Consider the following 24,331-nt stretch of genomic DNA (forward strand, 5'->3'; position numbering starts at 1 on the left):
ACATATGAAAAACAGGAAATCCAATAATACAAACATTATGGGAAAATGCCACTCACTTGAATGTTGTAATGCGTCCCCGCACATTATGATGCTTGGGGACAGTTCCCACATCATCTATATACCTTCTTAGAGTGTCTCCGAGTCATTTGTGATATTTACCCATTAAAAAAACGAAGAACTACCTCAACTTGCCGGGTGTTGGCTGCAGCCGATAAAGTCTATGGGTGTTACTCCAAACATTTCAGCCGTCTGCAGAGAGAGAATTGACCACAAAATCGATCTTTTAGGCTTCTGTGAGTATTTTATGGTTGTTCTCCATGTTTTCTCATCATTCCTAACCTATCTAGCCAAAAACAAATTGGTTGAAAACTGGCCAGCACTGGGGTACAATGAAGGTCCCAAGTCGGCAGACACTGGGGTGCAATGAAGGTCCAAAGACAGCTGGCACTAGGCTGGTTAACCCCTCCATGGTCGCTGATGTCGAATGACATTTAGCCGATAAATGGCAGCAGGCGTCATTTGAGCGCGGCCTATAAAAAATCGCGAAAATTTTTGGAAAGTAAATGAAGGTTCCGAACATCTTCAGACTGACCTACATATATCCCATCAAGCAGTTCGGAGCCTGCTGCTGTGATGAGTGGATATTCTATTTTTTCGCCCATGGCCATGCCTAAACAAGCACAACTACACCCATTATCTCAATCCAGACAGGAAATATGATCTCTGTCCTCCCTTGCGAAATACACAAAAACCACCCTGTTTACGATGATGAATAATTACAGGCATAAACCAAAAAGACATGATAAGAGAAAAATACATTTTTGTCTTGGTATCTTTACCTATTTGCTCAGGTTTGTTGTACTGGTTTGGATCATTCGATGCAGTGGGACTTGCAGAAAAATGTGAAAACTTTTGGGAAGTGAAAGAACATCTGGGACATGAAACTGACCTTCATGCTCTCACACCTCACTTGTCAGTTCATCACCTGCTGCTGTGATGAGTGGATGTACAATTTTCTCGCTCGGGGCCATGCCTAAACACACACACAGTGATACCCATTATCTCGACCCAGGCACAAAATATCATCTTTCTCGTTCCTTGTGAAACACACCCAACCACCCTGTTTATGATTATAAGCGAACACGGGCATAAAAAAAAAAAAAATTGAAAATAAAAGAAAAATTAATTTTTGTTTGGTATCTTTACCTTTTTGCTCAGGCTTGTTGTACTGTTTTGAATAATTTTATATATTCTTTGCCTTTCACAAGCTTGGCAAGAAAGTTTTCGGTGTTCACGTGATGCTTTCGTGGGTGGAAAGGCTTCCCTTCCCTTCCTGCTAATCAGCTCATACGAGGTATGAATGGCAAGTCGTCTCACATTTCAACCCTCACTGTCCAGCCTGTACACTCAAGGGATGGCGTGTATCTCATTTAGGTCTGAAAACAGATATTCTCACCTCCCGTTTCCAGCAAACTCCACCACCCAGACTACAAAAATAAGTCAATACCACCACAAACACAATAAACACCGAGAAATGCAAAATAAATTCATAATATATTATTTTTTTTCAAACCTAGCTTATTATTTACTGAACAACTTCCAAATATGCATATCTAGTTAATTCACACCTTTTCAGTATCACTGACAATGTTTTTTGGGTAAAAAAAGAAGTGCGATGTTGCATCACTGCAATACCTACGTGTGACTAGTATCAGCTGCCTAAATTTACACAACTTCTGCGTTGATTGCACGCCACGAGATGGGTCTAGGAAGCTGAAATTTGCACTAGCAGGTGCATCGGAGTTTCCTCTTCAATATGGGAAGGAAATAAAAATCAGTTTTCAAAACTTCGGAAAATGGTCCCAGCATCAGCCAGGGCACACATAAAATTCCGGACCTACGGCCACGGAGGGGTTAAGCCCTTAAAAGCGGGGTGTCACTTTCATGATGCTCAGGCGGAATGGATCATACTGCGGGGCGTCACTTTTGCGATTCTATGTTATTTTGAATTCTCCCGGGCTTTCAAGTGGTGGCTTGTATCATCTTTCAGTACTGCCAGTGTCCAACAATAGTCAGCACTGCTAATGTCATCTGTATTCCCATTCATTGATGACAATTTAGTTATTTATCCCTGTTCTTGACTCCCCTTCCTACCTCCCCTCCATTACCCTCTCCTCTCGCCTGCCCGGCTGCGCTGCGCTAAGCAAATCTTCCCCGGAATTTTCCACTGATTTCATCCATTAAGCCCTATGCCCTATTCTTATACAAAATAATATATATATATATATATATATATATATATATATATATATATATATATATATAAAATAAGGTAACTGATAGTGCCATACACCTGAAGTTGGTTAATTATCACCTGGCAACACCCCACGTGCACTTGTTCACTAATTTTCCCTGGTAAATTTCCCTTGAACTATGCCGTATAATCTATTCTCGTAATACGAATATATATAAGAAAGGAAGAGAGAAGCCTAAGTGATATTTACATTCACCTGGAACTACCTAATTTCCTGCCAATCATTTCACAGCATATAAATTAGCAGCTGTCTCCTCGCTGACGTTGTCAACCCTTGGCGGCCCCATATCCGCCTCGTCATTTAGTTCAGTGTTGTTTCTTGAGATGAAAGCATGTAGCACTTGCGCCCCTCCATTTCCGCCGCTTCTAGAGGGCCCTGTGACCTCTACCCATGATAAACCTCGTGTGGGAAGGGGTAAAGGACTAAATGACTCTGTTGTGGAGCCTGAACTGGCTAATTTATCCATGATAATGATAGACAGTGACTACAATCTTTCTGGTGAATTGTGTGATGAGCCAGTGGAGGAAATGATGATAAACTACGAGTGCTTCAGTGTCCCAAGTTCATCCTGGCTCCAAGGGAAAGGAGCCCTTATTTACTGGAAGTGACAGTGTATAGCATAGTGTAAATAAAACAGAAATGTAAATAATTACTAATATAAGAATATGAGTACAAATACTTGGAGTAATGACAGTCAAAGTTTTGCTCTCTAAGCTAGTGTACTGAACGACAAAGTTAATGCCTGGAGTGAAAATAAACTACTATTACTGAAGGAAACTTATGGATAAATATTTTATATATATATATATATATATATATATATATATATATATATATATATATATATATATATAAGTGTAATAAAGTAATAAGAATATAAAGTGTGAGTGTGTTTATGAATAATAACAGAATACCAGTGGGGAACGAGCGCAAGTGGGAAGCTCGTACGCACTCATAATTTTCATTGCTTTCACTGTTTTTCTTTTTTTTTTGGTGTATGGATTCTAAACTACTTGAAAATCATAGAATAGTGTTTCTAGTGATAATATCAGGCTGTGGTAATCATATTACGGGGTGTCGGGAAGTGTAAAGTGGAGATTTCATTACCCAACTTCAGAAGTCTCCACAAGTCCTACGGTACTCGACGAAGGCTTAACGAACATCCCAGGAGAAAGCTAAAGGTATGTGCCATTTGCACATTTAATTATAATAGTCTAGGGCTAATAACTGATTTTTGGCAAATATTTTTAAAAAGTCAGTCGGAGCGCGAATATCCTCGCGGGACGCGCAAGGAGCGCAAAAACATGCCTGCGGTGTAGGGGTTAAATAACACCGTGTAACACACAAAACAATATTCTTTGTGTCTGGGCAATAACCTTTATTTTCTGATTCATTATGCTTCAAAACACTGGAAAAAAGCTGTCAGTGATTATAAACTTCGGGTTTGTTGTCAGTACATCGATTTTGTCGAAATGAGAATATTATTTTTTAAATTAATCCATTATTGGGCATTCCCTGCAACACCTCTGACTGGCGGCTCTTCATCGACAGTTCATCTAGAAGCCTCAAAGCTGTTTTACTGCACATCACAAATCAGTGTCCCTCGATTTCTCTGGTTCATTCAGTGCACATGAAAGAAGAGTACCAGAACATCAAAATCCTGCTGAGCTGGGAGGTCATTGGCGATTTCAAGATGATGGCCTTCTTGATGGGGCTTCAGGGAGGCTTTACCAAGTTCCCTTGCTATCTCTGTCTCAGGGATAGCTGAAATACAGCCCTTCACTACGAGGAGAGGAACTGGCCCCTCAGGACCGGCAATGAGGTTGGGGTATATAACGTTAAGCAAGAGCCGCTGGTGGAGCCAACGAAAGTGCTGATGCCACCCCTGCACATCAAACTTGGCCTCATCAAGCAGTTTATTAAACAGCGGGATCCAGAGGGTGAGACCTTCAAACACATCCAGGAGCTATTCCTGAAGTTGTCGGAGGCGAAGATCAAAGCAGGAGTATTTGTGGGCCCTCAAGTGAAGCGACTTATCAACTCCGACAGCTTTCCTAAGAAGCTGTCTGAGATTGAGTGGGCAGCTTGGACAAGCTTCGTTTCTCTAGTCAAAGGTTTCCTCGGAAACCACAAGGCAGAGAACTACAGGGAAATCGTTGACGAACTTGTGGCTGCAGGATGTCGCTGAAACTGCATGTACTACACGCCCACTTTGATAAGTTCAAAGAAAACATGGGAGACTACGCAAAGAACAAGATGGAAGATTTCACCAGGTTGTCAGCTCTTTCGAGGAACGCTACAAGGGACAGTACAATGACAGTATGATGGGGGACTACATCTGGAACCTTTTGCATGAAACTGAACTGAAATACAATCGCCAATCTCGTAGAAAAACTTCTTTTTGATTAAACTATAAAAAATGCTAAAATTTTTGTATCAATTCTCTGTAGCAATACTCTTTATCAACGCTCTGCATCACTGCACTGTATCACTGTCTGTGTATTAACATATTATGATACATAATTATACCCTCCTCGTTTCCTTCTTTTTAATTTCATTTCTAAAGACGGGGCCTGGAAAACTTCATTTTTCATCATTGGTTTATCATAATAATTGTGTTAACATCAGTTCTAATTATACTTAACAGGATTCATTTGATTTAAAAGCAGATAGTGTGAAAAACCCTTAAATTAATAAGCAAAAATGGCAAAAATTCAATAAATCGATCTCGTGAACTCAGAATCGAAGTCTGAACGTGGTGACTACTCATTTTTACTTATTTATGTCCTAAAAAAATCAGAAAATAATAGTTTTAACTCATGGACAAATTTTGTGTTACACGGTGTAGTGCATCAACAACAACAAAAAAAGGATGACCATGGGTGTAATGGAAATGATGCGATGCAGGACATACACCACATTACTAACGTACAGCAGTAATACTCTGACAGTGGACGAAAGAACAACCAAAGAGAGAGGCAATCTGAGACTAGGGACTACCATAATAGTGCATGCAATTTGCAAAACATCGTGGATGAACTGATCAACAAATTGAACGGATTCAATGGGATAGTTGTACGAAGACTGACCTAGCTGGAAACAAATAGAAAATATCTGAAGCATTCGCTGTAGACGGTGAAACGGAGAGTATCACTGTTTAATAAAGTTTGTTCAAGTGATGTTTAAAAAAAAAAAAAAAAAAAGGGAGATAGAGGAGGAAAGAAGACAAAAGACTGGAGCAAGTGGCAGAGGCAATTTTTTTTTTTACGTGTCCGACTCTGGACAAAGGCTTGAGGGTATATATCTCGGGGGCAGTATAAGGGATACGTTATAAATTGAGGCATATTTCTAAACTGTGGGGAAAAAGACACGGACGGCTATCCTAGTGGGTCTGAGAATTTTGCAGGCCTGTACTAAGATGAGCAACATTCTCAATGGTAAAGGAGGCTGTCACCTTGCTGAATACTCTTAGGTATCATATCTTCTACCTCTACAGTTCATGTGACTCATTCTTATTTAGGAAGAATATGACGTTGCAGATGGTCCCGATTATACTTTCCAAAAAGGAGAGTATGTTTTCACACCTGTTTGTGTGTCTGTTTGTCTGTCTGTCTATTAGCAGGATTACTGAAAAACTAAAAAAAGAGATTTGGACCAAATTTGGTGGGTTGATAGTCCATATCCCTGGGACCAATCGATTACCTTTTGGGACCGATCCAGATCGTATCACAGATTATGGGTCCAGAAAACTCTTTTTGCAAAACCCTAATCGATGATGAGAAAACCTAACCCCTTATGAAGAGTGGTTTGAAAATTATGTTGTCCTTGTTGGAAAGATGCGCTCTACTTGGTGCCCCTCTAGAGTGGGATAAATATCTGCATAATCATTACATTATTGATATGAACAAAAATTGTATTAAAAACATACAGGAGAATACTAACACGCCAGATGCAAACACGCTGGTAAGGGAGAGGTGTAGATGACCCATGAAAACATAGTCTTTTGTGTCCATCACATGGTATTAATAATGTACATAAACTCTGGTGTTAGACAGTAAAAAAAAAATTGTTACATTAAGTGTGGCGCCGTGGAGATTCGAGATCTTGTCCGGGAAGAGGTTTGGCAGATGTGTGAAACGAGAGCGCTGCCAGGTAGACAAGTGCATCACACGCTTCCTGGAGTACAAGTGGTTCATGTACACATGCCACTCACCAACTGGTCCGGACTGCTTAGGAAGAGGCACAAGAGCATTACATAATCTTCAGTGTAGTGTTTTAGCTTATGTTCGAAGGTTATTGTTTTCATAATATTCCTAATGCATTAGTCACATCTACACAGGTATACATAGAAAGCAACATACATTATGTATTTGATAAATGTGAAGCATGCTTATCAACACTACTGTATATCAATCAGGCCATGTGGAGTTCATTACTGAATTTGTACCTGCATCAAAAATGTGATAACTTGAAAAAAATAACCTCTCCTTATAATGCAAGCACGAGTCGGAAAAGAATATTTGTAGTGACAGCAGTACATATGAAGTGTTGCACTGGATTATAACTGCATGTCAGAAATGTATGTATCATTGATATCAAGCAATAATGTGCGCCACAGGCTTCCATATTTCAGATATACTGCTTGAATGATATGAGACTGACCTTACTAGATTTTAATGTCTGCATATAAGTGAATGTCTCGAAAGTAACCTGATTGGACATTAACGGATATTAAAGGAATAAGACCTGGAATGATCTGAGAAGCCCTGAAAGTAACTAGGTTTGGCTGGATCTAATCATGTTATGATTCAATCACAGCAGATGCAATAAGATTTATATATGAAAAACCAGTGAGTACGATTTGGACTAAAGTTATGTATAGTAAAAATAGAGTCTTTTATATATGTAGGGCAGAGGATATATTAGTATAAAGTACAAAGGATATATTAGTATGTTGTGCTAGGTAGCGTCCTAACATTTGTTTGATGATGTTAGGTTCAGTTCCTGAAAAGTATTACTGTGACACTGTTTACAAATGAAGAATGGTTACTAAAACCTGTTTGTTAAATATAAAATAGAGGCAGGAATGGATGAACCATGCAATAAAGATGAAAGACGGTAAGAGGAGGGTGTAGTGAGAGGGTGGGGCAAATGCTGATACTGTTAAGTGCATTAAAATTACCAGGACCAAAAGTTCATCAACACTTACTTCCAGCACTTTGCCCAGTCCCTCCATAATTTTCATTCCACATCGAACTTTAGGTAATATCTTTCTTCTCGTACTGTTTGGTCAAATCTTTTATATTGCCATCACATAAAAGTATTTCATGTAAACCTTCCGTCGCCACAGGTGACAGGGAAGTGTCGGTGAACTTTTGACCGTGATAGTACCTCCATGCCATGTGTGTAAAATATCAGTATTTATTTATGAGCACGAGTCTTACTTCACCTGAACAAGACCGATAATGTGTTGGGTTTTCTTACCCTTCTTCGTCAGGGTAAAATCAAGAAGTTCTTCAATGCTGATTCCAACAACGACATACCTATCAAACCAAAGAAGCACCATTAGTGTGCTGAATCCTGAGATACCTCTAACTCAGCTAGTGGACACCATTCATATTTTTACTGACTTCTAGTGACCTAGTTAGGCTTTTCAAACTGGAAGTCTGGAGATTAGTTATGTCTTTTACAATATTCTCTACCACTAACCCGCCCCGTGCCAGCTATTTTTAGCCCTATGGGTCGGCTCCGTGCCGGCCATTTTTTGACTTTTTCTTTTTTGGCTAAAATGATATATTTTGATGTGAAAACGAAGTTCACCATTAAAATGCTCACCGAAGCTCAGAAATGGGTTTTATTCAGTGCAGCATACTCATATACAGGTATTACCACTCTCTCACGCTTGCCACGTGGGTGAGAGAAAGCCGTTTTCTATGTAAGGTAGACTAAGGTATTTATGCTGGGAAAGTATAGCATTGTTCAGTACACTTTTCTGATTACTTATCACTTCAACATCTGTCACAATTTGCATGTCTATCTCACTGTGAATGCATTGTCTTACACTTACTTGATGATTGCACTTACTTGATGATTGGTACAACCTGACTTCACTATGTAAAGTCCTGGCACTTACAAGAAGATACAACTTGACTCCACTATGTATGGTACTTACACTTACAAGAAAATATTTACAACTTGATTTTACTATGTGTAGTCCCTAGACTTACATGAAAATATTTACAACATGCCTTCACTATGTATAGCACTGGGTGAGGCACACAGGCAGAGTAAGGCAGGGCGAGTGTGAGGGGGGAGCGAGTGGGTGTATGGCCTTCACCTCCTGGGGCATGACAGAGGAACAGTTACCATACATGCCTGCCAATTTTTACCCGTGAATCTTGAAAAATGCGGTCACAGTGAGTGTTTTAATTTTAAGCCATTTTAAAACGGCACTGGCACTGACCACTGATTTTTGTCAGTTCATTTTAAAACGGCATTGGCATGTGGTGGGTTAAATGGTGTGCAAGGACGGAACGCCTTCACGTGGTAGCACTGATCTAACCCTGATCTAACCAGCCAATTGTACTAGTGTTCGGCAGCTCTCTTCCTGTGATACAATATGAGGATATTGGACTAAAGTAAGGCAACATTAGTCTGCAGCCAGGGGGGTCACTTCCGTATATACCTGGAGCTACAACATCAGTTACTGATACAATATGCAATATGCAGTGTATTTTCCTGACCCTCAAAAACGATGGCCATCTATCTATCTATTGCCAGATGCCTCAACCCCGTTTGAGGTGGCCACAAACAAATCGCCTCCAAGTCGCCCTGTCCCCTGCCATTTCACTGCCCTGCTCCCAACTCACACCCCTCTCTCTCATATACCTCTCCAACCCATCCCTTCATCTCATCCTCGGCCTCCCCCTCCCTCTTCCCCCCTCCACCTCACTCACATACACTCTCTTCGTCAGTTTTTCACCTTCCATCCTCTCCACATGGCCAAACCACCTCAGTGTGTTCCTCATAACGCTTCCTATTACATCCACATCCACACCACAACGCTTCTTTATATCCTCATTCGTCAGCCTGTCTCTCCATGTGACTCCACAGGCTCCTCTTAAATAACTCATTTCCACTGCTCTCACTCTTGACTTGTGTCCTTCCAACAACGTCCAAGCTTCACTTCCATACGTTAGAGTTGGTACCATAATCCTGTCATGTAGTAACTTTTTCACTTCCATGCTCACTTCCTTTTTTCTAATCACTGCTTTCAAAGAACCAGCAACCTTTCTTCCCTACTGTACCCTTTCAAGCACTTCACCCTCCTCCATCCTTACTCATCACACTACCCAAGTACTTAAACGTACTCACATTTTCCAATTCCTCACCATCCAACCTCGCTGTACATTCACTGACTTCACCTCTCACAAAGACCATCACTTTACTCTTCCCTACATTCACCTTTAGATTCCGTTTCTTACACACTCTCCCAAACTCATCCGCCAAGCCTTGCAGCTCCCCTTCGTCTTCACTCAACAACACAGTATCATCTGCAAACAACAGTACAGGGAGTTTCCAAACACTACCCTCTCTCACTAGGGCCACTCCAACATCCACTACCCTACCTTGTACCTCTTTTATTACCCCATCCATGTACAGATTGAACAACCATGGAGACATGACACATCCCTATTTCAACCCAACTTTCAAAGAGAAAAATTCACTTAGTTCACCATCCACACGCACTGCAGCTTTAGCACCATCGTACATACTCTTCACAGCATTCAACAACTTCCCATCTACTCCATATATTCTTAATACTTTCCACAATCCTTGTCTATCCACCCTGTCATATGCTTTCTCCAAATCCATGAAAGCCGCATACAACTTCTTTCCCTTCTCTAGAAACTTTTCCACTAAAGATCTAAGAATGAATATCTGATCTACACAACCTCTTCCCTTCCTAAAGCCTCCCTGTTCTTATCCAACTAAATCCTCTGTTCTTTCTCTAACTCTGTCAATTAGTATCCTACCATACACTTTTCCTATTATACTAAGAAGACAAATGCCCCTATGATTACCACACACTTCTTTTTCCCCTTTTCCTTTGTACAATGGAATAATTATACCTGACTTCCAATCCTCCGGGACTCTACCTTCCTCCCAGGCCAATCTGCACATCTTCCACATCCATTCTACTACTATCTCTCCCCCATGCTCCAGCATTTCACCACACACTCCATCAATTTCTGGGGCTTTCCCCGATTTAACTTTCTTCATTGATTCCACAACTTCTATCCTACTGATTTCTTCCTGTCTTCTCACCTCCCTCCTTCTCCCAGCCATTCCCCAGCCACTTATACTTGCATTACTTCCATCCTCTATGTTCAACAATTCCTTAAAGTGTTCTCTCCATCTGCTCACTTTTTCTCCCTTCTCCACTAGTAATCTACCATTTTTATTTTTCACTCTCCTGCTAACTTCACTTCCACCCTGTCTTACTCTTTTCACCTCTTTCCAGAACATTTTCTTACGATCCCTCTACTTTACACTCAAATTCCTTCCAAATTCCTCATCCACTCTCTTCTTACTCTCTCATACTAATCTTTTCACCTCTCTCTTTCTTTCTACATATAACTCTCTCTTCCGCCTCTCAACTTCTTCCACGCCCCTATTTCTCATCCATTCATTGTATGCTTTCTTCTTTTGTGCCACAGCCTGTCTCACCTCTTCAGTCCACCACGCTGTTCCTTGCACCCCCCTCCGTCTTCTCTTCCTTCCACACACCACATCACATGCTGAACATATTTCTTCTGTAAATATCGTACACACACCTTCCACGTCTCCCATCTGCTCCAATTCATATTTGCCCAATCGTTCCTCCGCTTCTCTCTTATACTCTGCCTTTTTCTCCTCTTGTAACCTTTCCATTCTCCTTGCAACTACTCCTTCCTCTCGTCGTTCCCTTCTTCTATTCCTCCACCTTACTTGAATCCTAATTCTGGCCACCACCAAGTAGTGGTCAGAAAGTCCACTCCCCCAACCTCTATAAGCTCTTGCATCCATTACACATCTTCGCATCCTTTCATCCAAACACACATAATCAATTGTTGCCTTCCTTTCATTCAGTTCACCACCCACCCTTCTCATCACTCGCCGTGTATACCTGTGGATCATTTTATGCCTGAAGAGGGTATTGGCTATCACCAACCCCCTCGCAGCACAAATGTCCACAAACGCACTCCCATTCTCATCTATCTCAGCAGGCACACCCCGCTCACCAACTATTCCATACTACATATAAATATTTATTTCAGATAGCTGTATGCTATCAATTAGGTGAGGTTAACAGAGAGCGAGAGAGAGAGAGAGAGAGAGAGAGAGAGAGAGAGAGAGAGCGACAGACAGACAGACAGACAGACAGAGACAGACAGGCAGACAGAGGCGTGGCCTGCTGTGTGGGTTGACAGAGGTCCACAAGCTAAACAATTAATTGCATGCATGTTTTTTCATTTACCTGTCATTTTAGTTGTAATTTTGTGACATGTAAACGATGAACTATTTTTTATGTTTTTTTATAACCAGAGGTTCTAATCACTATGTTGTAGATTACACTGGTAGTGCTTCATGGACTGGATGGCACAAGTTAAAACAAGTGACATTCTCCTGGCCAGTTTTAGTGACTCAGATCCATCCATAGGACGGTCCTTCTGAGGGTCTGACAATTAGAGATTCTCCTGAATATGAACAAGATCATCAGGTGGTGGAAGAGCTCTTACAGTAACTTTGTAGCAACTTGTAGAGAAGTTTTGTCGATCAGTTATACATATATTAGACTCGTGGACGAGCGGTTGTTATACGAGAGTAGTTTTGTAAGTATATAATCTTCGTTCCTTTTTTGTCATGACTTGACAGGAGAGGTAAAGATGAGTATGGGACTATTCTTATTTGTCTTGGAAATATTAACAAAGTCTCTCACACACGAGTGAAGTATAAGTGGAGTCTTGCGAGCTACCTCCCTGTCTCGTTCTCTCTCTCTCTCTCTCTCTCTCTCTTCCACCCTCTCGCCCATGTTGCTAGGCTCGTTCTCCCTACTACCTGTCGGTTCTATAGCTAGCCTCCTTCTGAGCTCTGCTTCGTAAATTCTGGTGTAGCAGGGGTAGTGTCATGTGTGTTACACTGTTGTTGGAATGTTCTAGAAACCTGTGTGTGAGTATGTGTGTATGTGTGTATGTGTGTGTATGGTCACTAGGTATTGTTTGTATGCTATCTCACTGACACACTACCTATATCTTCCCCTGACTTGCTGCTTCCAGTGTATTGTCAACATTTCCTCAGTTACACTTGCAAGCTCATTTCCCATTCCCAGGCTTGCTTGGTGCTCTGTCTATCTATCCATCTATCTATCTATCATCTTTTCTATAGTTAATTGTATTTACAATATGGAGTCCTAACATTGCTCAGTCACGTGGCTGAAGGTCCTCTGACAGCAATTATTATTGACATATGCTAATCTATTAGTACATAATATTGATTATAATATAGTAAACATATAATATTCATGTTAATATTGTAATGGTTCAGTAATATTATATGTTAAACAAGTTGTATACATAATTGAACAAATGCAATGGTTGTTGTATGACATTTTGTAAGATGTGTATGAATAGCAGACATACACATATAATTGTGCAATGGTAATACTGCTAGGTTATTACATTACATATTGAGTTATCCCTTTAGTAATGTCTAATATTTCACTTAACTTGTATGATGAATCTGGTAATACAGAATTGTGGTAAAACTGTATGACTTTACATAATATTGTAGTAAAATTGTGGTAATACATAATTGTAACATCGTGAATTGTTACATAATTATATGGTAATTGTTACATTGTAGTAACATTGTAGTAATACATAATTTTAACATTTTATGAATTGTTACATAATATTGTGGTAATGCATAATTGTGTTGGCCTTATAATTGTAGTTACATATTGTTAATGCAACTGTTACATAATTGTGTTGGCCTTATAACTGTAGTTAAAGTTACATGAAAGTTACATCTTGTTAATGCAACTGTTACATAACTGTGTTGGCCTTTGAATTGTAGTTACATTTTGTTAATGCAACTGTTACATAATTGTGTTGGCCTTATAGTTGTAGTTAAAGTTACATAAAAGTTACGTCTTGTTAATGCAACTGTTACATTATTGTTACATATTGTTTGTAGTTACATATCGTTTGTAGTACATAATTGTAATAATTGCAGTCCTGACACTGAATCCGGTCATGATGCGGTCGATGATGTGCCATGCCACTAGCTTGTGGAGACAACAATTTGCTTTTTGTTTCACTTATAGAAGGAGTTTATGTGGTATTTTGGCATTTGTAGTAACACTTACGCTTATTTTCATTTGTTTGTTATGTGATCATACTCTTTCTTTTCTTTTTTTTTTTTTTTTATGTATTGATTTTCTATAGTTTGTTTTTCTTCGTTTGTCTACGTTTTTTCGGTGCTGTTCGAGGTTGCATAATTGCTGGTTAATTCCCTTGGGACCCTTTTTTTTTTTTGTTAAGGTTTAGTTTATATTGCACAGATATTACTGAAAATGATATTATATAGCCCCATATTTTGTTATTTTATATATAAAAAAATATATATACACTATATACCGGTACAGTATTAACTATATACACTGACTTGTTGTTCACTTGTACCTATCGTGGGCAATATATGTGTCAGCACTGTGTGGAAATCATTGTCTTCACGATTGTGTGGAAGATGTTCATTCTTGCTAACGTCATTTGTGTTGGCCTTTTTTTCCCCTGGTTTTCCTTGTAATTTAATTTATCTGTTTCCACAAGGTATCTTTAATTAACAAATATTTAATACAGTTCTTTTAATCGCTCACTGAGTAACTGTGATGGTATATTTTCTGTACTACTTTGTAGATGTAATAATGTATAGCTGTATGTATCAAACACGTATTTTATGTAGGTATAAATGGTAACACTCGTTGGTAGTAAATTAATGCTATAGTAAATGAATGAATATCTAGAGTGTAGAATATTTATTGTTGGTACAAGTATTTAATGATTGAATTATGAAGATAATTGAAGTATGTGTATGTACGTTGTATCTATACAGCACGTTTTATATGTTTGAGCAGAAGTTTTTTTTTGTCTGTGTATTGTATAAATGAAGTAACTACGTAACTCACTAAGTTTTACCGTGGTGGGAATGATGTGAGTGGTGTTGCACGTGGTGATAGCGTTGTTCTTCACGGGTTGATTGACGTGTTGTGGGGTGTCAGACACACTTTGATAGGCGTGGCATCCTGTCAGCAAACACGTATGGTAATGTCGACTTCTCACACTGGTAGCTGTGGTGTGTAACAGGGTAGCGATGAGTAACTTGAGTGAAGATGAGTGAGTAAGATGAATTATGAATATGGGCTTGGTATTTGCTTCGTCGTCTTGACCTCTTCGCTCCTGCGTCAGCGGAGGAGGTTGGGTGGATGCTAGGAAAGAGACGTCTGGTGGCTGTGAGTTTTGAGTCGTGTCTCACTCTTCGTTTGTTTGTTTTGTTTTTCTTTCTCGATGTATTCTCGGTCCTATTCTCTTGTTCTTACCTAATTGTATCTTTACAGGAATGAGTCAAGCTCGTACTGTCCCGTGTCTTAAACCACATTTATCGTACATATCCTTAAATTTGTGAATTGTTTTGGCACACACTATTTCATTTGGTAGTGCATTCCATTGATCAATTGCTCTGTTTGGGAAACTGAATTTCCTTACGTCTTTATCACCTCTCTTCTTATGCAATTTTTTGCAGTGTCCTCTTGCTGATGCTTCTCCATATGTTAAGTAATCATTTATGTCTATTTTTTCCTTTCCTGATATGCATTTATATAGCATTATCATATCACCTCTTCTCCTTCTCTCCTGTAGTGTTGGTAGATTCAGTTTATTTAGTCTTTCTTCGTAGCTTAGGTCCCTTAAGCTTGGTATCCATCTTGTAGCATCCCTTTGAACTTTTTCAATCTTGTCTATGTGCTTTTTGAGATGAGGACTCCAGACTACTGATGCATATTCCAGGGTTGGTCTAATGAATGATGTTATTATCCTTCTTAGCATGTCTTCATTTATGTATGTGAATGCTATTCTAATATTTGCAAGCAGTGTATACATGTTCCGTACCTTCTCGCTGATGTGGTCAGCTGGAGATAGTCTGTTATTGATAATCACACCTAGGTCTTTCTCTCTTTCTGATGTGTATAGGGTTTTATTTCCTAACTTATAATCCCAATCAGGTCTTTCTCCACTTTTACCAAACTTGATTACATGACACTTGTCCACATTGAATTCCATTTGCCATGTACTACTCCATTCATGAAGTTTATTTAATTCTTGTTGTAGCTCCCTACAAGAGTGATTTACTGGTTGTGGGATGAAGACTGCCGCTACTTGTAGGTGTGTGTAGAAGATTATAGAGACGACTCGTAGAGTTGTTACTTGTAGTTGATTGTAGATTGTTGTAGTTCGTTGGTTCGTTGTAGAAATTGCGAGATTGTTTGTATCAATATTTTGTTAAACTACATCAACGTGATGATCGGGCAGACGGAGAGGGGGTTGGAGCGAATACTGTCAGGAGCTGGTTGTGAGTTGTTGGTTGTAAGAGGTATTTTTTGTTTTCAATCTTGATAATAAAGAATCAACTGTACACTCGTTGACTCGTAGGCTTGTAGACCAATAGACTTGTAGTCTTGTAGGCTTGTAGACTTCTAGGTTTGTAGACATGTAGACTCGTAGGCTTGTAGCTTGTATTTTGTAGGAATTCACTGTCGATTCGTAGACGAGGTTCGTACGTTCGCTGCCGCCATATCTTACAGTAACTTTGTATCAACTTGTAGTGAAGTTTTGTTGATCAGTTATACATATATTAGACTCGTGGACGAGCGGTTGTTATACGAGAGTAGTTTTGTAAGTATGTAATCTTCATTCCCTTTTTGTCATGACTTGACAGGAGAGGTAAAGATGAGTATGGGACTATTTTTATTTGTCTTGGAAATATTAACAAAGTCTCTCACACACGAGTGAAGTATAAGTAGAGTCCCGCGAGCTACCTCCCTGTCTCAATCTCTCTCTCTCTCTTTCTCTCTTCCACCCTCTCGCCAATGTTGCTAGACTCGTTCTCCCTACTAATTGTCGGTTCTATAGCTAGCCTCCTTCTGAGCTCTGCTTCCTAAATTCTGGTGTAGCAGGGATGGTGTCACGTGTGTTACACTGTTGTTGGAATGTTCTAGAAACCTGTGTGTGAGTATGTGTGTGTATGGTCACTAGGCATTATTCGTATGCTATCTCGCTGACACACTACCTATATCATCCCCTGACTTGCTGCTTCCAGTGTATTGTCAACATTTCCTCAGTTACACTTGCAAGCTCATTTCCCATTCCCAGGCTTGCTTGGTGCTCTGTCTATCTATCTATCTATCTATCATGTTTTCTATAATTAATTGTATTTATAATATGGAGTCCTAACAGAGCATAATGTAGAAGACTGTGCCATACTGGAAGGCTTAAATCTTTCAAACCCAGTCACAAGAGTATCAGGAGGAAACAGGAGTTAGTCCGGGCAGTTCTAACGATTCTATTAATCAGATCGATGGGTAAGTGGACCTGGCCATTTATTATCACATTATAGTCTGCAGATAAGAAATTACTGCACTTCCGTTGTTTGACCGGTCATAATCTTGTTGAAGTTTATTCCCTCCTTGTCCCTGATCAACCAACAGCACAGTAGTTACACTGAATCTAAATTCGATTGTTTCATGGCGTGTTCTATGGGAAGGTTGGGACTTCACTAAAACGTCAGTGCTTGCCTTATGAACCTCACGCAGTCTCTCTATCTGTCTATAGCCTCAATTACATTAGGGGTGGCCACAAGCAAATCGTTTTCATGTCGCCATGTCCTCTGACATTTCGCTGCCCTTCCCCCAGTCGACGAGCATTAATCCAATGTAAGCTATCTTGTTTGGACCTGAGATCTTGCTACTCTGAGAAATGTTTATAACTATGTATCATGCAGAGCATTTTTGAACGAGTACTAATATGATGACGTAAAATTCGCTCATGTGAAAACTGCAATATCATGCAGAGCATTTCTGAACGAGTACTAATATGATGACGTACAATTGCTCATGTGTAAACTGCATTAAGTACTGAAGTGTTTGGATAAATGTGATAGCTTCTTCATTGAAAAACAAACGCATTTTATGAATGAAGGCTCAGACCCTAATGCCTATGTTAGGAGGGAAATGATTGCCTGAATGGTTGAGCACGGAGAAAATCAGGTATCTTCTTCATATTCGTTTATACAGGGTAAAAAGAAAAAAGTGTAGCAGGGGAAAAAAACATGGATGTAATGAAATATATATGTAGCAAATGAAAATCAGATTTTAAAAATGACAAATGAAAGAGCTAAATACAGTTCCATAATCGTATTTGCTGACATTGCTGTACGTAGCAAGAATCTATCTATTGCCAGACGTCTCAATCCCGTTCGGAGTGGCCACAAACAAATCGCCTCCACGTCGTCCTTTCCCTCGCCATTTCACTGCCCTGCTCTCAACTCACATCACCCTCTCCCATATACCTCTCCACCCAAGCCCTCCATCTCATCTTCGGCCACCTCTCCCTCTCCCTCCCCTCCACCTCACTCACATACACTCTCTTCGTCAGTCTTTCACCCTCCATCCTCTCCACATGGCTAAACCACCTCGGTGTATTCCTCCTAACGCTTCCTATTACATCCACACCACAACGCTCCTTTATATCCTCATTTGTCAGCCTGTCTCTCCATGTGGCTCCATAGGCTCCTCTTAAATAACTCATTTCCACTGCTTTCACTCTTGACTTGTGTCATTCCAACAACGTCCAAGCTTCACTTCCATACGTTAGAGTTGGTATCACAATAATGTCATGTAGTAACTTTTCCACTTCCATGCTCACTTCCCTGTTTCTTATCACTGCTTTCAAGGAACCAGCAACCTTTCTTCCCTGCTGTACCCTTTCAAGCACTTCACGCTCCAAACCTCCATCGTTACTCATCACACTACCCAAGTACTTAAACGTACTCACATTTTCCATTTCCTCACCATCCAACCTCGCTGTACATTCACTGCCTTCACCTGTCTCAAACACCATCACTTCACTCTTCCCTACATTCACCTTTAGATTCCGTTTCATACACACTCTCTCAAACTCATCCACCAAGCCCTGCAGCTCCCCTTCGTCTTCACTCATCAACACAGTATCATCTGCAAACAACAGTATAGGGAGTTTCCAAACACTACCCTCTCTCATCAGGGCCACTCCAACATCCACTACCCTACCTTGTACCTCTTGTATTACCCCATCCATGTACAGATTGAACAACCATGAAGACATGACACATCCCTGTTTCAACTCAACCTTCAAAGAGAAAAATTCACTCAGTTCACCATCCACATGCACTGCAGCCTTAGCACCATCATACATACTCTTCACAGCATTCAACAACTTCCCATCTACTCCATATATTCTTAATACTTTCCACAATCCTTGTCTATCCACCCTGTCATATGCTTTCTCCAAATCCATGAAAGCCGCATACAACTTCTTTCCCTTTTCTAGACTCTTTTCCACTAAAGATCTAAGAATGAATATCTGATCTACACAACCCCTCCCCTTTCTAAAGCACCCCTGTTCTTCTCCAACTAATTCCTCTGTTCTTTCTCTAACTCTGTCAATAAGTATCCTACCATACACTTTTCCTGTTATACTAAGATGACAAATGCCCCTATGACTACCACACACTTCTTTTTCCCCTTTTCCTTTGTACAAGGGAATAATTATACCTGACTTCCAATCCTCCGGGACTCTTCCTTCCTCCCAAGCCAATCTGCACATCTTCCACATCCATTCTACTACTATCTGTCCCTCATGCTTCAGCATTTCACCACACACTCCATCAATTCCTGGGACTTTCCCCAATTTAACTTTATTACTTCCACAACTTTCTATCCTAGTGATTTCTGCCTGTCTTTTCACCTCCCTCCTTCTCCCAGCCATTCCCCAGCTACTTATATTCACATTACTTCCATCCTCTACGTTCAACAATTCCTTAAAGTGTTCTCTCCATCTGCTCACATTTTCTCCCTTCTCCACTAGTAATCTACCATTTTTATCTTTCCCTCCCTTGCTAACTTCACTTCCACCCTGTCTTACTCTCTTCACCTCTTGCCAGAACATTTTCTTACAGTCCCTCCACTTTACACTCAAATTCCTTTCAAATTCCTCATCCACCCTTTTCTTACTGTCTCTTACTAAACTTTTCACCTCTCTCTTTCTTTCTACTTATAACTCTCTCTTCTGCCTCTCAACTTCTTCCACGCCCCTATTTCTCATCCATTCATTGTATGCTTTCTTCTTTTGTGCCACAGCCTGTTTCACCTCTTCATTCCACCACGCTGTTCCTTGCACCCCCCTCCGTCTTCTCTTCATCCACACACCACATCACATGCTGCACATATTTCTTCTGTGAATATCCTGTACACACCTTCCACGTCCCCCATCTGCTCCAATTCATATTTACCCAATCGTTCCTCCACTTCTCTCTTATATTCTGCCTTTTTCTCATCCTCTTGTAACCTTTCCACTCTCCTTGCAAAAACTCCTTCTTCCAGTCCTTCCCTTCCTCTATTTCTCCATCGTATTTGGATCTTGATTCTGGCCACCACCAAGTAGTGGTCAGAAAGTCCACTCCCCCGACCTCTATAAGCTCTTGCATCCATTACACAACTTCGCATCCTTTCATCCACACACACACATAATCAATCATTGCCTTCCTTTCATTCAGTTCACCAACCACCCTTCTCATCACTCGCCATGTATACCTGTGGATCATTTTATGCCTGAAGAGGGTATTGGCTATCACCAACCCCCTCCCAGCACAAATGTCCACTAACGCACTGCCATTCTCATCTGTCTCAGCAGGCACACCCCACTCACGAACTATTCCATCCACCATCACATTCCCTACTTTACCATTCATATCACCGATGAAAAACACTCTCTCATTCCTTCCAAACTTTTCCATGCATACTTCCACATTTGTCCAGAACCCTTCTCTCACTCTGCTTGCATGATCTTGCGTTGGCACATACACGCACACAATCACCCACATTTGTATTCCAACTTTCAATCTTACCCACACAATCCTTGACCCAACTGATCTAGCAAGAAGCTGGTGATAAATGGAATGGCTTCCTGTCATGATCACCAGGACAAAGTATGCATATCCCGTATTATTTGAACCCGACGACTCATTATAAAACTACATATGATTTACATTTCGTTTAAGTAACGCGATGGAAATATCTTTAAGTAACACTATATAGGTAACATTATGGGGTCAGGATCCCACTGCTACCTGGCGCGTCCCCGGGTGGCAGATATGGGAAGGCCTTGTAGATACAAAAGGTACCGTCTTAGACGGCACGGACCATGGGACCCCCAATAGATATATAGGGCTCCACCGAATATAACGAATATGGTGGCAGAAAAATTACATCACACCAGAAACTATGTGGCAGGGAGGTGAGATTATTTGCCACAATCCTCCCAACCAAACATGAGTTCTATTGCAAAGTATTTGACAGGCGTTCCTGTTGGATCATCGTCTACTAATGGTCCAACTGCACTGCCTCCTGTGCTTATGGTCAGTGTGCCACCGAACGTGAGTAGGCACTGTATTGACAAGTTAGAGACTGGGATATTAAACATTCTTAAATCCATGAAGATCTATGCATACAATGTAAGAAGCCTCGCTGAAGATTACATACTTGATAACTTAATGCCTGAACTGGAAAACATTAGTTGGGATATTGTAGGTTTGAGTGAGACCCACAAAAAAGAAGAAAAAGTAATTCAGCTCAGTGACAGTGGCCACCTATTTTACCACAGAGGAAGGGAAAATGAAAGAGTTAGTGGTGTAGGATTTCTAATTAACAGAAATCTTGCAGACAACATTGTTAAATTCACCAGTGTATCTGACAGAGCAGCAGTGGTTGTAATTAGACTGTGCAAAAAATATACTGAAAGTGATACAAGTATATGCACCAACTTCACAGAGCTCAGATGAAGAAACTGAAACATTCTATCATGACATCTCACAGATTATGGAAGAAGAAAAGACCACGTATACTGTACTCATGGGAGACTTCAATGCAAAAGTTGGAAAATCAAAAAATGGAGAAGCATATATGGGAAAATTTGGAGTGGGAGAAAGGAACGAAAGAGGAGAAATGTTGGTAAACTTTTCCTAAATGTTTAACATGAGAATAATGAACACATTCTTTCACAAAAGAACAGGGAGAAAGTGGACCTGGGGAAGCCTAAATGGAGAAGCAAAGAATGAAATCGACTTCATTATAGCAAATAAGAATAACAATCACAAACGTCACAGTTATCATCAAAGTAAATATTGGAAGTAATCATAAAATGGTAGGTTGCACAGCAAGATTAAATTTCAAAATTGAAAGAATGAAGATGATTAAAGATAAAAAGATATGCCCAATAAAAGTCAGCGAAAACAAAGCAGCTTTTCAGTTGGTAATAAGGAACAGATTTCAGGCTCTAAGTAATGCTGAATGTGACATTGATGAGCTGAATGACAGACTAACAAAAGTGCTAAAAGAATCAGCGGAGGTAGTAAGAAAACCTAATATAGCCAAAGCCGGGAAGTACTCAGAGAAGACACTTGAGCCTATGAAAAAAAGAAAGGTAATGAAAGTAAAAACAAAGAAAGATGAAATAGAACGAGCGGAATTAAATAAGCTTATCAACAAAAGACAAAGAGAAGAAAAAAGAAAGAAAAACATGGATCAAATCAAAGAAACCATCAAGAAAGGAAAAAGTCTGAAACAGGTCCGAAGTAAAATGGCACTTTGAAAGCAACAAATTACATCACAAAAAAACAAAAACGGTGTAGCCTTTAAATGCAGAGATAAGATGTTGAAGAGAGTTGAAGAATTTTACAAAGAACTGTATGCATCAAAGACAGTAGTACCAATAGATAACTTTTCAGTTTACACAAGTGAAATACTTGAGATAACACCAGACGAAGTAAATGTTTCTCTTAAAAGTATGAAAAGAGGGAAGGCTCCGGGAGAAGATGGAATAGTAGCAGATATACTGTTGGATGCAGGAGCAGAAGTACAAAATAGGCTTGCTCACTTATTTACCCAATGTATAAAACAGAAGAAAATTCCCAAAACATGGTATAATGCAATAGTTATTCTACTTTATAAAAAAGGGGACTCAAAAGACCTTAGTAACTATCGACCCATTAGCTTGCTATCGGTCATTTACACACACTTCACTAAAGTCCTTACAAACAGAATAGCTGCAAATTTGGAGGAAAACCAACCTCGTGAACAGGCAGGATTCCGAAGCGGGTACTCGACTACTGATCATCTACACACAATGAATCAGCTAACTGAGAAAACTACAGAATATAATAAACCACTGTGCTTAGGTTTTACTGATTACGAAAAGGCTTTCGACTCAGTGGAGCACATAGCAATTATAAATTCATTGCCAGAACAAGGAGTGAATGAGAACATTGCAAAACTGCTCGAAAACATATATAAAGAGGGAACTGCTGCAGATAAATTACATAAGGACTCAGAGAAAATTAAGATTGAGAAGGGCTTGCGTCAGGGAGATACAACTTCACCAAGGTCATGTACAGCATGCCTAGAAAGTATTTTCAGAAAGCCAGACTGGGAAAACGAAGGAGTAAACATAGATGGAGAAAAGCTAAACCATTTAAGATTTGCAGATGACACTGTCCTAATCTCAGAAACAGCGGAGACACTGCAAGAAATGGTAAATGACCTGAACAGAGAAAGTCTCAAAGTAGGGCTGATGATGAACCGGAGTAAAACTAATGTTTAATCCTCAAACACCAAAGAGCGTCATCAAAATAAGTGGAGAAATTCTTGAAGAAGTCGAGGAGTACAAATACCTGGGACAAATACTAAAATTAACGAAAGATAATGATAGTGAAATAAAAAGACGCATTACAATTGGATGGAAAGCTTTCGGTAAACATAGAGACATTATGAAAAGTAGCTTGCCAGTTTGTATGAAACGAAAAGTATATAATGAATGTATAATTCCAGCTATGACGTATGGTTATGAGACCTGGAAACTGACAAAATCGATGGAAAATAAATTAATTCGTTCTCAGAGAGCAATGCAAAGGTCAATGTTGGGAATATCTTTAAGAGACAGGAAAAGATCACCTTGGGTGAGAGAGCAGACTGAAGTCAAAGATATTATAGAAGTTATAAAAGAACAGAAATGGAGGTGGGCAGGCCATGTAGCAAGAACAAGGGATAGTCGATGGAGCAAGAGGTTGACTGACTGGACACCAAGAGGTTGTAAACGTAGCAGAAAAAGGCCAGACAGGAGGTGGTGGAGGGATGAGATAGAGAAATTTGCTGGGAAAACGTGGCAAAGATTGGCTCAGCCAAGGAATTCGTGGGGAAGGTTGGGGGAGGCCTTGTTCAGCAGTGGACTTGTAATGGCTGATGATGATGGTGATGATGTAATTAACTACATCCTCAGTAGGGGAACTGTCATGGGTTTTTAAAGGGTTCGAAACTTAGTAAGAGAACATACGAATGTCCAATTTTAAGTCTTATTAACAATGCCTTATAATGAAAACGTGGTCGTAAGGAAAGCACAGGAATGATTTCTATTTGATTATATAAATATTGTCTTTAGCATACTGCTCTCTCTCTCTCTCTCTCTCTCTGTATGTGTGTGTGTGTGTGTGTGTGTGTGTGTGTGTGTGTGTGTGTGTGCTTCCGCGCAGAAAGAGAGGAGAGGAGAGAGAGAAGTTGGTGGATGGATGCAAGGAGAGAGGTTCTGAAATCACCATGCCCATATGTTAAGCTA

The 24,331-nt window shown here is 40.0% G+C and overlaps 1 protein-coding gene across 1 annotated transcript in view; it reads right to left on the minus strand.

The window, feature by feature from the left end:
- Positions 1-6,158: 6,158 nt before the first annotated feature.
- The window catches only part of LOC145396959 (uncharacterized), a 58,300-nt gene continuing 40,127 nt past the window's right edge, over positions 6,159-24,331 (minus strand). The window contains exons 4-6 of the mRNA XM_080270192.1: positions 7,765-7,858; positions 6,389-6,541; positions 6,159-6,173 (exon numbers count right to left, since the gene is read on the minus strand). Coding sequence (XP_080126318.1) covers positions 6,159-6,173; positions 6,389-6,541; positions 7,765-7,858 — 262 coding nt within the window. The remainder of the gene's footprint in view (positions 6,174-6,388; positions 6,542-7,764; positions 7,859-24,331) is intronic.

The sequence above is a fragment of the Coenobita brevimanus genome, chromosome 40 (assembly GCF_032717465.1).
Source record: "Coenobita brevimanus isolate Jiangsu-jjx chromosome 40, ASM3271746v2, whole genome shotgun sequence".
In the NCBI taxonomy this organism is placed as follows: domain Eukaryota; kingdom Metazoa; phylum Arthropoda; class Malacostraca; order Decapoda; family Coenobitidae; genus Coenobita; species Coenobita brevimanus.